At 37.1% G+C, this 13,291-nt stretch overlaps 3 protein-coding genes across 5 annotated transcripts; all 3 read left to right on the top strand.

Moving 5' to 3' along the window:
- Window positions 1–3,540: 3,540 nt before the first annotated feature.
- Window positions 3,541–5,227, top strand: LOC103433973 (heavy metal-associated isoprenylated plant protein 34-like). Its single transcript, XM_008372289.4, has 3 exons — window positions 3,541–3,625; window positions 3,787–3,862; window positions 4,233–5,227. Exons 1-3 carry the CDS (start codon window positions 3,596–3,598, stop codon window positions 5,099–5,101), a joined length of 975 nt encoding a protein of 324 aa, XP_008370511.2. The 5' UTR covers window positions 3,541–3,595; the 3' UTR covers window positions 5,102–5,227.
- A 12-nt stretch (window positions 5,228–5,239) lies between these two features.
- On the top strand, window positions 5,240–6,193 carry LOC139195094 (signal peptidase complex subunit 3A-like). Its single transcript, XM_070820287.1, has 4 exons — window positions 5,240–5,420; window positions 5,469–5,527; window positions 5,701–5,787; window positions 5,907–6,193. The coding sequence occupies exons 1-4, from the start codon at window positions 5,240–5,242 to the stop codon at window positions 6,030–6,032; spliced, it is 453 nt and encodes a 150-aa protein (XP_070676388.1). The 3' UTR covers window positions 6,033–6,193.
- Window positions 6,194–9,143: 2,950 nt separating this feature from the next.
- On the top strand, window positions 9,144–12,411 carry LOC103433972 (guanosine nucleotide diphosphate dissociation inhibitor 2-like). 3 transcript variants are annotated; one of them, XM_017331769.3, is made up of 5 exons: window positions 9,144–10,166; window positions 10,928–11,045; window positions 11,656–11,795; window positions 11,883–11,957; window positions 12,140–12,411. In XM_017331769.3, the coding sequence occupies exons 1-5, from the start codon at window positions 10,137–10,139 to the stop codon at window positions 12,179–12,181; spliced, it is 405 nt and encodes a 134-aa protein (XP_017187258.3). In that variant the 5' UTR covers window positions 9,144–10,136; the 3' UTR covers window positions 12,182–12,411. The 3 variants fall into 3 exon arrangements, with proteins under 3 accessions (XP_017187258.3, XP_017187257.3, XP_008370508.3); XM_017331768.3 differs by having other exon boundaries at window positions 9,911–10,166; window positions 11,584–11,795; XM_008372286.4 differs by lacking the exon at window positions 9,144–10,166 and adding an exon at window positions 10,665–10,792 and having other exon boundaries at window positions 11,584–11,795.
- Window positions 12,412–13,291: the final 880 nt, after the last annotated feature.

Genomic DNA, 13,291 nt, shown 5'->3' with positions numbered 1-13,291 from the left:
CATCTCGCTCATCCTCCACTATAATATTGTGTAATATGATGCAAGACATCATGATGGAGTTCAAATTTTCTCGACTCCACCCTCTTGCCGGTTCGCTGATGATTTTCCACAGTGCTTGTAGAATATCAAAAGCTCTCTCAACATCTTTCCGGTATGCCTCTTGGTGTAAGGTAAACAACTTTTTTGCGTCATTCTTAGCGTTTGGAATTGCTTGGACAAGTGTTGCCCACTTTGGGTAGATGCCATCTGCCAAGTAATACCCCATACTGTATTCACGACCGTTGATGTAGTAGTCAAGTTGAGGTGCTTTACCTTCCGTCAAGTTATTGAAGAGGGGTGAACGCCCAAGAACTGTAATGTCATTTTAGGATCCAGGGACTCCAAAGAAAGCATGACAGATCCATGTGTCATATGAGGCAACTGCCTCTAACACAACAGTTGGCTTTCTCGACCTTCCGCTAAAGCCTCATTGCCATCTAGTGGGACAATTTTTCCAATCCCAATGCATGCAGTCTAATGACCTTATCATGCCCGGAAACCCACGGTCTTCAGCTTTGTGAAGGAGCCGATTCAGATCTTCTTGATTTGGCTCTCGGAGGTACTCGTCTTTGTAAACCTGAACAATTGTGTTACAAAATTCTTCAAGAGTATTAAGGCATGTAGACTCAGACATACCATGGGTTTCATCCATCTCAGTTGAGGAACCATAGGCCATCATTCGAAGTGCAACAGTAACCTTCTAATGAGGTGAGAAACCAGGGCGGCCTGCTCTGTCCCGTTTCTGTCGAAAGTATGGATTGACCTGCTGGACATCACGAAGTAAACGCTCAAAAACATGACGCCTCATCCGGAAGCGACGTCTGAAATCCTCTTCTGTGTACACTGAGTTGGGGTTGAAGTAGTTGTTCATCAGATTGACATGCGTCATCGCTCTGTTTCGTGGTTTGTAAGAGTGACTAGCAATAGAGCCACCCCATTGAGGTTGTTCCTCAGTTGGCTGACACACCATGGCTGCTGCCATGTTTTGTTTGTTGCGCCTTACTTGAACTTCTTCATCAGACTCCTCATCTTCTCGTCTCATTTGCGCCCATTTTGCTTCCAATTTGGAATTGGATGAAGACCCCCAATTGGAATTGGATGAGGATCCAAAGTTGGAATTCATTGCAAACTTGATTTGAAAGAGATTGAATTGCAAGAGATTGAATTCAAAGTTGTGTGAATTATAGCCCAATATCCACCCTATTTATAGCAAAAAAAATTCAAATTCAACGGCTAGCTGACGTCATGTTGACGTCACTTAGCCGTTGGATTTGAATTTAAATTGTAGTTTTTAAATAATAAATTATGTTTGGCCTTATGGCCCTTTGGCCCTCAGTTGGAGACGGTTTTTTGTGACAGGGCTAAAACGAGCCCTCTGGCCCTTTGGCCCTCGGTTGGAGACGGAGACAAATATGGCCATCTACTGTTCATTAAAATATTAATATCTTGGGGAATCTTGGAGGGCCAGAGGGCTAAAACGAGCCCTCTGGCCAGCCCTCGGTTAGAGATGGCCTAATATCTTGGAGAATCTTGAAGGGCTAGAGGGCTAAAATGAGTCATTTGGCCAGCCATCAGTTGGAGATGGCCTTAGAAGTCTAATCATGTCTTCCCCCACCAAAATTAGGTATTAACTCACTATTATGGGTGCCATAAAATTATAGAGGCAGGTTGTATGTCCTCCTGTTTGAGTGCCTTTCCCATTCCCTTCTATTTGTGCGGTCACAGTTAAGTCATGTCAACATTTTATATATTTTTTTATAGAAATAATAAGACAAAAATCAATAAGAATATAAAATGTTGACGTGACTTAACCGTAACCGCACAAATATGGGAGGATGGGAAGGGCACCCAAATAGGAGGGCATACAATCTACCTCTTAAAATTATAAGAGAAATGGTATAAGAGATTCTTTTGAAGAGATTTTTTATTGGACTCATATTTTTGTACAAAATTTTATATGTGCAAGATTAACGTTAAATTGTGAATTAAAACATAGTTGATATAGAATCTAGTTTGACAGAGTCTCCTTAGTATTTATCTTTTAAAGCCATGAATTTTAAGAGCTTAATATATTATAGAGTGTGTCCAGCCAATCTATCTCCAGCTGTTTTTGTTAATAATGAACAGAATATGCTTCAAACCAAACCATGTTTATGCCTGGATTAATCATGTTTAAGTTTGTCGTAAGGAAAGTGGGGCAAAGAGATCACTTCGAATGCCTTTTCTTTCCACTTGCTTTAAGGTGTGTTTTAGTATTGTATTTTTTGGGAAAAGATTATAGTATTGTATGACTACTTGTATTTGATCTACATTTAAATTCTACTTGCCTGAAATATAACAATCTTTTTATGTTTTCCTTGTCAATTAGAGGTTTGGGTAGTGGTTTTCACTTTCAGTTATTGTTTTGCACGCATTTTTTTTAATTTTATCAATCAATCGTGAATAAGATTAGCAAAAATAGAAGAATGAGTGTAAAAAAAAGCCAAAGTTTTACTTTTAGAATATGCTGGCCGCATTCTCACTTGTATCTTCTGGATATACTTTTTTAGTTCTCGTTCTCCTCTCAAAATACATTATCTACTTTTAAGGTCATATTTTGAAGATCAACTTTGCAGAAAAATCAATCAACCACAAATCGTTTAACTATGTATTTAAGGTTAACAAAATTTCATTGTTTAAGTGGAAACCATAGTTTGTCTATTTATAAAATAAACTTTAGATGACAAAAAATTTAGTTGTAGTAAATTTTTTGTATAGAAGATGTTCAGAGGGTGACTTAAGAAATAAACAGTTCAAACTCGTGTAACATTGCAGGATAATCAGAAGAGTTGAAAAATAGAACGAAATTATTCATATAAGAATATTGAGAATGACCTAGAAAATAAACGTTTCAAACTCGTGTAATATTGTAAAATGATCAAAAGAGTAGGGAAGGTAGAGCGAGATTTCCCATGTAAGAATATTGCTAACAGTTCTTTTTGTCTGTTATTTTCTTTAACTTATCAAATATCCACTTCTAACCGACTGACCTCTGATATAAAAGTTGGTTTAATGGGGTTTCCTTGACTCAAATATAATAGTGTTTCTTTTGTGTTTTCCAGTGTTCCTGCCGACTAATAGATTCATGTTTCTTCGGTGTTTTCCAGGCACGTATATAAAAAAACTACGTCTTGCTCCCTTCCATGTTTTATATTATTAGTTTTAGGGAGTTTTATTTTTCAACTGCCATTAATCTATGTTTAAGTATTTAAGCCACTTCTGAAACTGTAAGTAAATATTCGATTGACATATCAGGCCACGGTAATTGCAGCTAGGACAAACCGACTTCACACACACTCTCCTCCTTTCTTTCTCTCTCTCTTTAAAAAATGCTTGAAAAGGGTACACAAAACCCTCGATCAGAGGGAGATAAAGCTAAAGGATAGTGTTTAAACTCTCACCAACCGCCTTTGAACTCTCTCTCTCTCTCTCTCTCTCTCTCTCTCTTCCCTCTTTATATTCTCAGCTCACAAGCAGGAAACCTGTTTTGCTCATATCTCTCTCTCTCTCTAAAAAAATGAGTAAACAGGAGATGATGAAGCTTCAGGTACAAAACTTTTCTGAAAATCAAAGCTGTTTACTTTAGTTTAGAACCTTTTTCATTGTTCTTCTGTTTTCTCTTAATTACGTTTTCTCATTTGTATGTATTAAGTTATTTACTCAAGTCTAATTTGGTTTGTTTGGTTTTGGTATTGATTTTACTTGCAGACCTGTGTTCTCAAGGTTAATATTGACTGTGATGGATGCAAGCATAAGATAAAGAAATTGCTGCAGAAAATCGATGGTATGTTCCTCTCCCTTGTTACCATGTTTTGATATTTCTTACCCAACAAATTATTTCTTACTTTATATATCAAGAACTTGAGATTTGAACTCGAGACTTCCTAAATAATACAAATTATTTCTTACTTTATACATTAACAACTTCCGTTCACGAGATTTGAACTCCGAACTTTCGGGACTTTAAGTAGTAGAGACTGGAAGACGCTAGACGGCATGTTTTCTTAATCTACCATAAATATTGATGTTTTCGTTTACTTATGATTTTTCACTGTTCAAGTGTAACGGTATGAATTTCAATGGGGTTTTTAGTTAGGGTAAAACGAAATCTTGGTCACTGGTTTTAGTTTTACCAACTTCGGTAATTTGTTTAGGTGTGTACACAACAAGTATAGATGCAGAGCATAGCAAGGTGACTGTGACAGGGAATGTTGATCCATACACAATCATCAAGAAACTTGAAAAAAAGGGGAAACATGCAGAACTCTGGGGAGGTTCAAAGGGTTCAAATTTCAATCAAGCCCAGCTCAACAACCAGTTCAAGAACATGGCTATGCCGGTCCAGAACGCGAAAGGCGGTGGCCACCAGCAACATCCACAAAAGGGCGGAGGAGGCCATCAGCAACAACCCCAAAAGGGCGGAGGAGGTCACCAGCAGCAACACCAACAGATGAAAGGGGGTAATGGTAATGTTATGAAGGCGCCTCAGAAGGACCAGAAGTCTGTGAAGTTCAATCTGCCGGCGGAAGGGGAGGAATTTGACGGTAGCGATTTCGATGAGTATGACGATGAATTTGATGATGATGAATTCGATGATGATGATTACGATGAGGAGGAAGAGCTTGATCATGGACATCATCAGATGGCTAAGAACAAGGCGATGGGTAATATTGGAAATGGGGCACAAGGAGGTCCTTATGGGAAGATGATGCCGATGATGGGTGGTAATAATGGCCATGGACCACATGTGCCTGCTGGGATGATGAATATGTTGCATGCGATGAACGACAAGAAGTTAGGTGGCGGTGGTGGGGGCGGCGGTGGGGGAGGGTCTGCCAAGAAAGGCGGGGTGATTGATTTCCCTGTGCAAGTAAAGGGTATGGGTGGAAATAACGAAAAGAAGAATGGCAAGGACGGAAGTGGAGGAAGAAAGGCGGTGGAAATAGCAAGGGTGGGGATAAGAAACAAGGTGGCAAAGGTAAGAAAGAGGGCAAAGATGGCAAAAAAGGAGGTGGGTTGCTAGGGTGGCTTAGCCGGAGTACGAGTATCGGACAAGGCGGTTCGAAAGGCGGTGGCGACGAGAAAAGTAAGGGCAAGGGCAATGGAAGCTAAAAGGGTGGGAGCAAACATGAGAAAAATAATTTTCATGACATTGATTTCAATGGCAAAGGAGGCAAAGGTGGCAAAAGGAGGCGAAGGTGGCAAAGGCAGTGATGATGATGATGAGGATATGCAACAAATGGGTTACATGGGCCAAAAGGGCCAGATGGGTCAAATGGGTCATGTGGGAAATATGGGTCAAATGGGGCAGAGGCCTCAAATGAGCCAAATGGGCCGTGGTGGTGAGAATACACTTGGCGTTGATCCCTTGTACTTTATTTGCAATGCATGACAGGTTTTTGTTTTTCTAGCCGCTGAGTATGGAACCCCAAAGAACTCACTGAATCAGGTAGCTACATATATTGAGATTATCAACTCTCTCTCTGAATAACTGTTTTTCCATGGTTTTTCCTTCTGCGTATTCCTTGGATCCACACGTCCACTCTAGGGCTTGTAGACTGCACAGTGCTTCAATTATTGCTTAAATAAGCTTTTTGATTATATTTGAACGCTATTCTACAGATTTCTCTTTGGGATGGCATCTTACCAACAAAAGAACATGCCAAGTTTTGGATTCATACTTCAAACAAGTACCGTTTCATTGATCAGGTACGGGTAGTCCCTTTCATCCCTTGCATCTGTTTCTTGGCTTCACCGGAGACTAAGTTCCACTGTAGTTTCTTCGATCCATCGATAACTTACTCTCTCTGTAAATCATCTTTGTGTAGGGAACCAATCTCCGGGGTAAAGAATTCAACTTGACGTTGCACTGGCATGTGATGCCCAAGACGGGCAAAATGTTCGCTGACAAGATCGTCATGCCGGGATATCGCTTGCCGCAGGAGTACAGATGAGGGGTGTTTTGTCTTGTGTATCTTTTTCTCTGTAGCTTTAGCCTCTAATCTGAAAGGGGATATAAAAATGTCATTCAAAATTAGAGACTTAGAAACAGGGAAGGTAATTTACTTGTTATGAGAAAAAGAAATATATGAGATTTGATCTTATTTTTGGATTCTCTTTAACTTTTGTTGCTAATTTTTGCCCTTCTGAATTGTTTGATTTAGGAACAAATTTATCCAATTTTTCTCAGGTTTTTTGGAAAAATAAAGAAGAAAACTAATGAAAAGCGTTTGAAAACTTTGAGTTTTAACAATAAGGACAAAATAAAAGGTAAAGTGAATTATACCAGGATTGATCTTTTAGTGTAAAAATGTGGTTTTTCGTTAAAGTAAACAGTACCGGGAATTTTTCATTAAAGTTTTTAAAATAAAAACTAAAAACTAAGGGTGCCATGTCGCACTTTTGGTCCCTATAGTTTAGTCGAAGTTCACTTTTGGTCCTCGTGGTTTCAAATGTCTCAACATTCGTTCATGTAGTTTAGCAAACAATGCAATTTAAGAACACTTTATTTTCCATCCATTTAGTATAGTAGAAGTTCACTTTTAGTCCTCGTGGTTGCATCTGCCGCATACGACAAAACCGAAAAGAATGTTGGACATAGGAGAGATTTTTCGGTTTGTTCAAAACGCTGAAAACATCAACTTTCTTTTAATCTTATGATAACAAATGTCTTTACCGCATCTAGCTCGGCACATTGAAAAGTTTCTATGGACATACGGAGTAAGTAGTTCTCCAATAATGCTAAGATTTATTTATTTTTTGTAACAAACAATATTATCAACACTAAGAAAAGGAAGTGAGCTTAACCTCATGATGTGATAACAATAATGTGGTTCAAATTAATTTTTGACGATAATCAAACTTAAAACATTTTACTTGTCAGAAGTACTACTAAACCATTGTACTAAGTAGCTTTTTAAACTACCACAGATGCAAAGTAAGTCTGTTGCAAATCATAAATGCAAGGGCCAGCTGTTATGCACCCGAACGTAGAATATCTTCCCTAAGATCGTCAGGATTCCCGTTGGATTTTCGAATAATAATTGGATTTCCCTGTATCTTTTTACTACGATTCGATCCAACTAGAGAAAGAGAGCATCAAATTTTCCTTTTTTCACCAAAATTATTAATTCTTTCCTTTTTATTCTGGGATATTAATGTATATAAATAATTAAAACTATAAACTATTAATTATTTTGTAAAAAAAAATTATTATTATTATTTCCTTATTTTATTTGTTTTATTGATCGAAAATTTCCTTATTTTATTTGGATTTGGAGTTTCCATTGGAAATCTTAGAGAAGGCAGCTTCTCTGCCCTCCCACTGCCCGTGATCTTCCGTATCATTTTATATTATTATTCTTTTTTATCTTATTATTTTTATAAAAATAATAATATAAAATATTAACGTGATTTAATCGTGACCACACAAACAGAAGAACAAAGGAAGTAAAAGGGCAAAGAATCTGCCTCCGATCTTAGATCAGATGATCAGTCCCTATACGGCTATACAAAAGTCAATTAAGTCCACTCCACTCCTCTCTGTCTCTGTCTAGGTATTGTTTCCTCTGCGTGCACTCAACTCCTCTCTCTCTCTCTCTCTCTCTCTCTCTCTCTCTCTCTCTCTCTCTAGGTCTTGTTTCCTCCACTCCTTTGTACGCAAGGAGGACACCTATTCGAATTTGGATACCGTGTTGAAACTTGAAAGTATACATGCTTGAATTTGGATAACATGGGAAGCTTCCTGCTGCTGTGCAGTGTCTTAATTTTATTTTATTTTTTTGAAAAATCCTTGAAGGAAACTACACCGTTTCATTTATGATAAAAAATTTAAAATAACCTAACGATGCGGTTTCATTTTGTCAACTAAAAAATAAATTAAAGTGGGGACCATTGGTTCCCCTGTTACATTTGCCTTCACATCATTCCCTTTTGAAACTAATTAATATAGAATCATAGTTATTGATTATTGATATTAATTAATTGAATTGAATTTTAGTGTATTGAATAGTTTATATGATTAATGGTATTGAGTAATTGAATTGTTGATTTAATTAGCTAGTAGTCATATACTGTATTTTACTCTAGTATATGAATGAGTGCTTAATCAATTGAATGGAATTTTGGTTTATTGAATAGTTTATATGATTAATGGTATTGATTAATTGAATTGTTGGTTTAATTAGTTAGTAGTCATATACTATATTTTACTCTAGGGTTAAGAGTCTAAGATTTTTCTTCTTCTTCTTCTTATTATACAGTGACATAATGAAACGGTATTATGAAAAAGTGCTTAAATCCTTCTTCAAATATTCCAACTAGTTCTCCTTTGAATATTCTGGCTAGTCCTCCTTCGAATATTTCGGCTAGTCCTCTTTCGAATATTCTGAGTAATCCTACTTTGAATATTCCTGATATTCTTTCTTCAAGTATTTCGGGTAGTTCCCAACAAAATGAGTTCATTGAGTTTACGTTGAGAAAGATGTATTTATTTTTATTAATAATGAACTTATTATGCGACGTTTTTATGACATGAAACATCGACGGCAACAATTGTAATTTGTTTGTATTAATAAATTATAAAAGATATTACTATATAAAAGGATTTGATTGTTGCCATTTTTTTTTAACCTTGCATCCTTAAGTTCACCTCTCCCCTCGACAGTTCCTGACTTCATCACTGCCCATCACCACGAACTTCGGCTATTTGTATCCCCATTTCGTTTCTTCACCCTCATCTTTCACACCTATTCACACACACCCTAAAAAAAAAAAAACCCAATTCCAAAAGTCAAACTCCTCTCGCTTTTTCGTTTCTTGAATTCGAAGTAATTAATTCGATGGCAAGTGCCGACACCTTGAGCCAACCACCAAGAATGTTCGGGAGCAGTGTCAGTGACGACACCATCTAAATAGATATATCATCATCATCATCGTCAGCCAAAATATGTCTATATATGACAGTAGGGACCTCACTCCTTCTCATTTCCTTTCCTGCCCTCTGTGGCTTCTCTCTTCTCTCTCTTAATTCTTTCTTGTCCACAACAATTTAGCCGAGAAAAAGAAAATGGCAAACGAAGGCAGCAGCAGCAACCCAGTCATGAGGAAAGGAAAAGGCAGGGACTTGACCAATCTCCCACCAAAAAGAGGCCTTATCAAAGCCGGTATCTTTGGGATTGGGCGCAGATCTAATCAAGAATGTTCGTCAGGAGGATCAGCATCAAACTGTGACGCCAATTCTTCAGGGGAAAGCTCACCTTCTGCAAGATACTCTTCTAATGAGTACGATTAAAGCTACCAGCTTTTGGGAAAGGGGAAGAGATATATATATATGTTCTGTATATGTTCTGGTGTATATAGATAGCAGATTGTGACCATCTGATGAAAGAAATTAATTAAGGGTAGTTATTTGTTTCTGGTGTTTTTCTTTTTTTTTTTTTTTTTTTACTTTGAATTTTGGGGGGTTTGAACTTTGAAGTAAATATGTTTTCTGGATCTTCCTTTCAGCACTGTATATGTTGTGAATAATATTAATTGTGGATATCTTATGAATAATGTGTTCCTGGACCAGTTGAAGGCTTGGAGCAGCGCATGAGTTTTTCTTCTTTTCCCTGCAACAATATCATGTCTCTGACTCTTGAGTTTAACTTTAATCACGCGATGAGTGCTATAGAAACATCATGTATATTTCCATTGCATTAAAATTCTCCGTCCAATTGTTTTGGGATGGAAATGAAATTTGATAAAAATAGTCTAAATTTTCATGATTTATACTCACAATCACATCCTGCAAGTTAAACATATTGGATGTGTTTGTTTGGCATCACTAGCCCTCACTGCACTATACTGGATTAAGTTTTAGTTCAGTCTTGTGTTTGTTTCCTACCCACTGAGTCCCTTGCCAGCAGGTCTTAGCGAGACCTCCAATTCGGAGAGGATTGCTAAGCCGCCCTCTAATCCCATCATATTCCTTCTCCTGCGATTCGATCCTCGCCCTACTCCCTCATCGTCGTCCTCCTCATCCTCATCTCTGCGTCCTGCTCGCCCTCAGCTGCATCATGCTCGCCCTCATCTGCTCATCTTGTCTGGTAAACTTCGAATCCGACATTATTTCTTTGATTTGTTTTGCAGATCGTGATATTACTGGGCTTTATTTGATTTAGGTGTTATGGGTTTGAGAAATTTTCAATAATAGACCTCTGCACTTGAACAAATTAGGGTTTTGATTTTTAGGGTCAAATTGAGATTAGAATTTCGGGTTTTCACATTTTATGCCATTTTTAGTCCCAAAGTGATGATAATCATCACGAAATTGCTGTTGTAAGGGCGGATGCAAAGTTAAATTTGTGATTTAGGTCTAATTTCAACAGATTTTGATATTAGGTTGGACTAGAGTTTTTGGATTTTTGTATCGGGTTTGAGAAATGAGTTGAGTTGCATTTAGTAACTACACTCACAAAGACACTCACACATTGTCCTATATAAATTTCATCTTAAACCTTATGGGTGGGATCTCAATTATTGCAACAGGTTCACAAGGTTCCAACAACTGACATGGAGGCCCTTAAATCTCCACTCATGGGTCTGTTTGAAAAGCGTCTTGCACGCAAGTTCATCCTATATGTTCAAGATTATAGTGAAACTGATCCTAAAACACATGAGGGAATGGACTTAACAAGAGTGACATCTAGAGATTTCATCTTATGCCTTTCAAGTATGCATATGATTGTTTTTATTTATAGGTCTGCAAGGGACACAATATCCTCTACGTTCTTCTGTATCTTGCTTGAAGGGTGAAGAAAAATGCTTATTGCCAAATACTTACTGAAAATTTATTGCATTTTGACAGGTTAGGAAGGTTGGTAAGGTTGCAAGAGTTATTGCCATCATGAGCCACCCAATTCCAAACACCAATGAATCTCACTCAGTGAAAGTTATCCTGCCACAAAAGCAGTCAGATGAGATATGTGAGTTCTCTTATCTTTTGTTTGGGACCAATATTTATTTTGCAATGAATGCCACATGCATATTTGAGAAGGTCCCTTGTAACTGTTGCTTTAGAAAAAACAATCCCATGACTATGTTGTTTTATGCTATGGCAAGGAAATGGGTTTTCTTTAATAGGAAGAAAGGAATGGTATGGTTAATATGCACACAATGTCTAAACCACAAATTTTAAATTTCTGTTGTGTAATTGGATATGCAATTGCAATGTTATATCGGGTGGATGGTATAGTCGGTTATATTATTCTATAACTGTTGGAAGGGTTTTGTGGTAACACTTGCTTGAAGCATATTAATATTATCCTACTATCATTTCGACTCCAAACTACTACCAAAAGGAGAAAACAGTGGTATTTAGAGCAGGCATCTGGAGAACTCGTGTATACTTTGAACCAATAGCTTGTTGGTGGATGTTTATTCATTCGGGTTATCCCTGTTTCTTTTTTGTTGTATTTTCTTATTACTGGTGGCCAATTCTTTGGTGCTTTATTGACTGAACAGGTATCTTTTATGTTGCTCCTACTCTCACAATGTTGCCCCTAAAGGGAAAATTTATTGCATTTGTATCAACAGACGCAGAGACTGATCATCTCGAGACTGAGCTAAAGCCAGGGATTGACCTTTTAGGGCCTGTTGACGAGATATTTTTTAAGACTTATGACATATATGAACCTGTTAATGAACCAACTTTGGACAATTGCTTTATATCAACTGTAAGTCTTATTCAAGCCTTGACCTGTACTGGGCACTCTTCAATATGATTTATGCACACTTGACAAAAGGCTTCTTTTGTTTAACAGAGTTATGATGCCACAACACACTTTGAGTCCACTGTCTTGGATGTACTCAACATGTACACCTTGATAACAGGGAAGGTAAGAAATACAATTTTATGCATCGACCAATTAGTTTGGTTACGTTGTTTTCGATTTCATGTCATCCTTAAAGTCGATGGACATTTCCTTGATTAACTAACTTGCCTTTGTTTTTATTTACTCTTTCATAGAACCATGTTTTCATATAAGGTTTAACCAAATTTCTTGGAATGTTTGAGCAGGTTATTGACCTCAGTGTGGACCTAAGTGAAGCAAAAGAATGAATATCAAAGCTGTATGTGATGCTTGTAGTGATAATTGTGCTTTGTTCCAAGTACACTGAGCTGCTTAAGTTACCTTACCCGTGGCGGTGGTAATCCTCATACCGTGGAGAATTATATGAGTTATCACTCATTTTTAATCATAGACTTGATATGTTATATATTGTCATTTAAATGTACTTTAAGTTTCAAATGTGGTTTCAAATGAAAACTATATGTCTAGATTTCAGACATGCCCTTGTGTTGGTTCAATGTATTTTCAGGTTGAGAGTATGTGTGGAAGCATGTAAACAAAATGTTAACTTGTCAGAGAACTATTTCTTTCAAGTTAATGATGTGTGGGGTGGATTCGGTTCTAATATACAACTTTAAATCAAAGGTGAATAATTAAGAAAATCGTCATGAACCCTGTCGATTGTTGTGAGAGCACTTTGTTATATTCATGTTTGGAACAATGCTACTCTTGGATCATGTATGTTTCTTTCGTTGGCAAGAAAATTTGGTTTTTGTATTTTTATTGAGTCTCAATCTCAATCCAATATTACTAATTTTAATAATATCTTTAATAAAAAAAAAGCAATTAAAATAGAACAATAATGTAGGCCTAGTATGAGCAAACATCAAACTAGTGACAATACTGTTTTCATTATCCTGCTTCTTAGTCCAACATTGTATCAAACGCTTCACTAAGTTAGTCCAGCTTAATTTAGTATAAGTCAGTCTAGCTTAGTCCCTGCAGCTAGTCCAGTCCGAGACAGTCTGGTGCAACAAACGGACCCATAGTATCTTGGGAAATCCGTAAAAACTAAAAAATGTCTAAGACTTCATCCGTAAGTCCTCAAAGAGGCTTGAGATGGAATAGTCTCCCCTCCCCATAAACTTAAAAAAAAAAATTAAAAAAAACCAATAACTCATTTAAAAGTGTTTTTACAATAACTAAGAAATATAAATTTGGTGCTTCTTCCAAAAACACTTAAAGTGCTTTTGGAACAGAAAATCAATTTCACCAATAACAATTTCAATCATTCTAAAAGTATTTCTAAACGAGCATTTCTAAATTTCAGCGCAATTGTCATTTGATGCGAGCCAGAATGTCTTTAGCCATGGCCCTCT

The sequence above is a fragment of the Malus domestica genome, chromosome 04 (assembly GCF_042453785.1).
Source record: "Malus domestica chromosome 04, GDT2T_hap1".
In the NCBI taxonomy this organism is placed as follows: Eukaryota; Viridiplantae; Streptophyta; class Magnoliopsida; order Rosales; family Rosaceae; genus Malus; species Malus domestica.
This window is presented reverse-complemented; position numbering and strand designations above follow the sequence as displayed.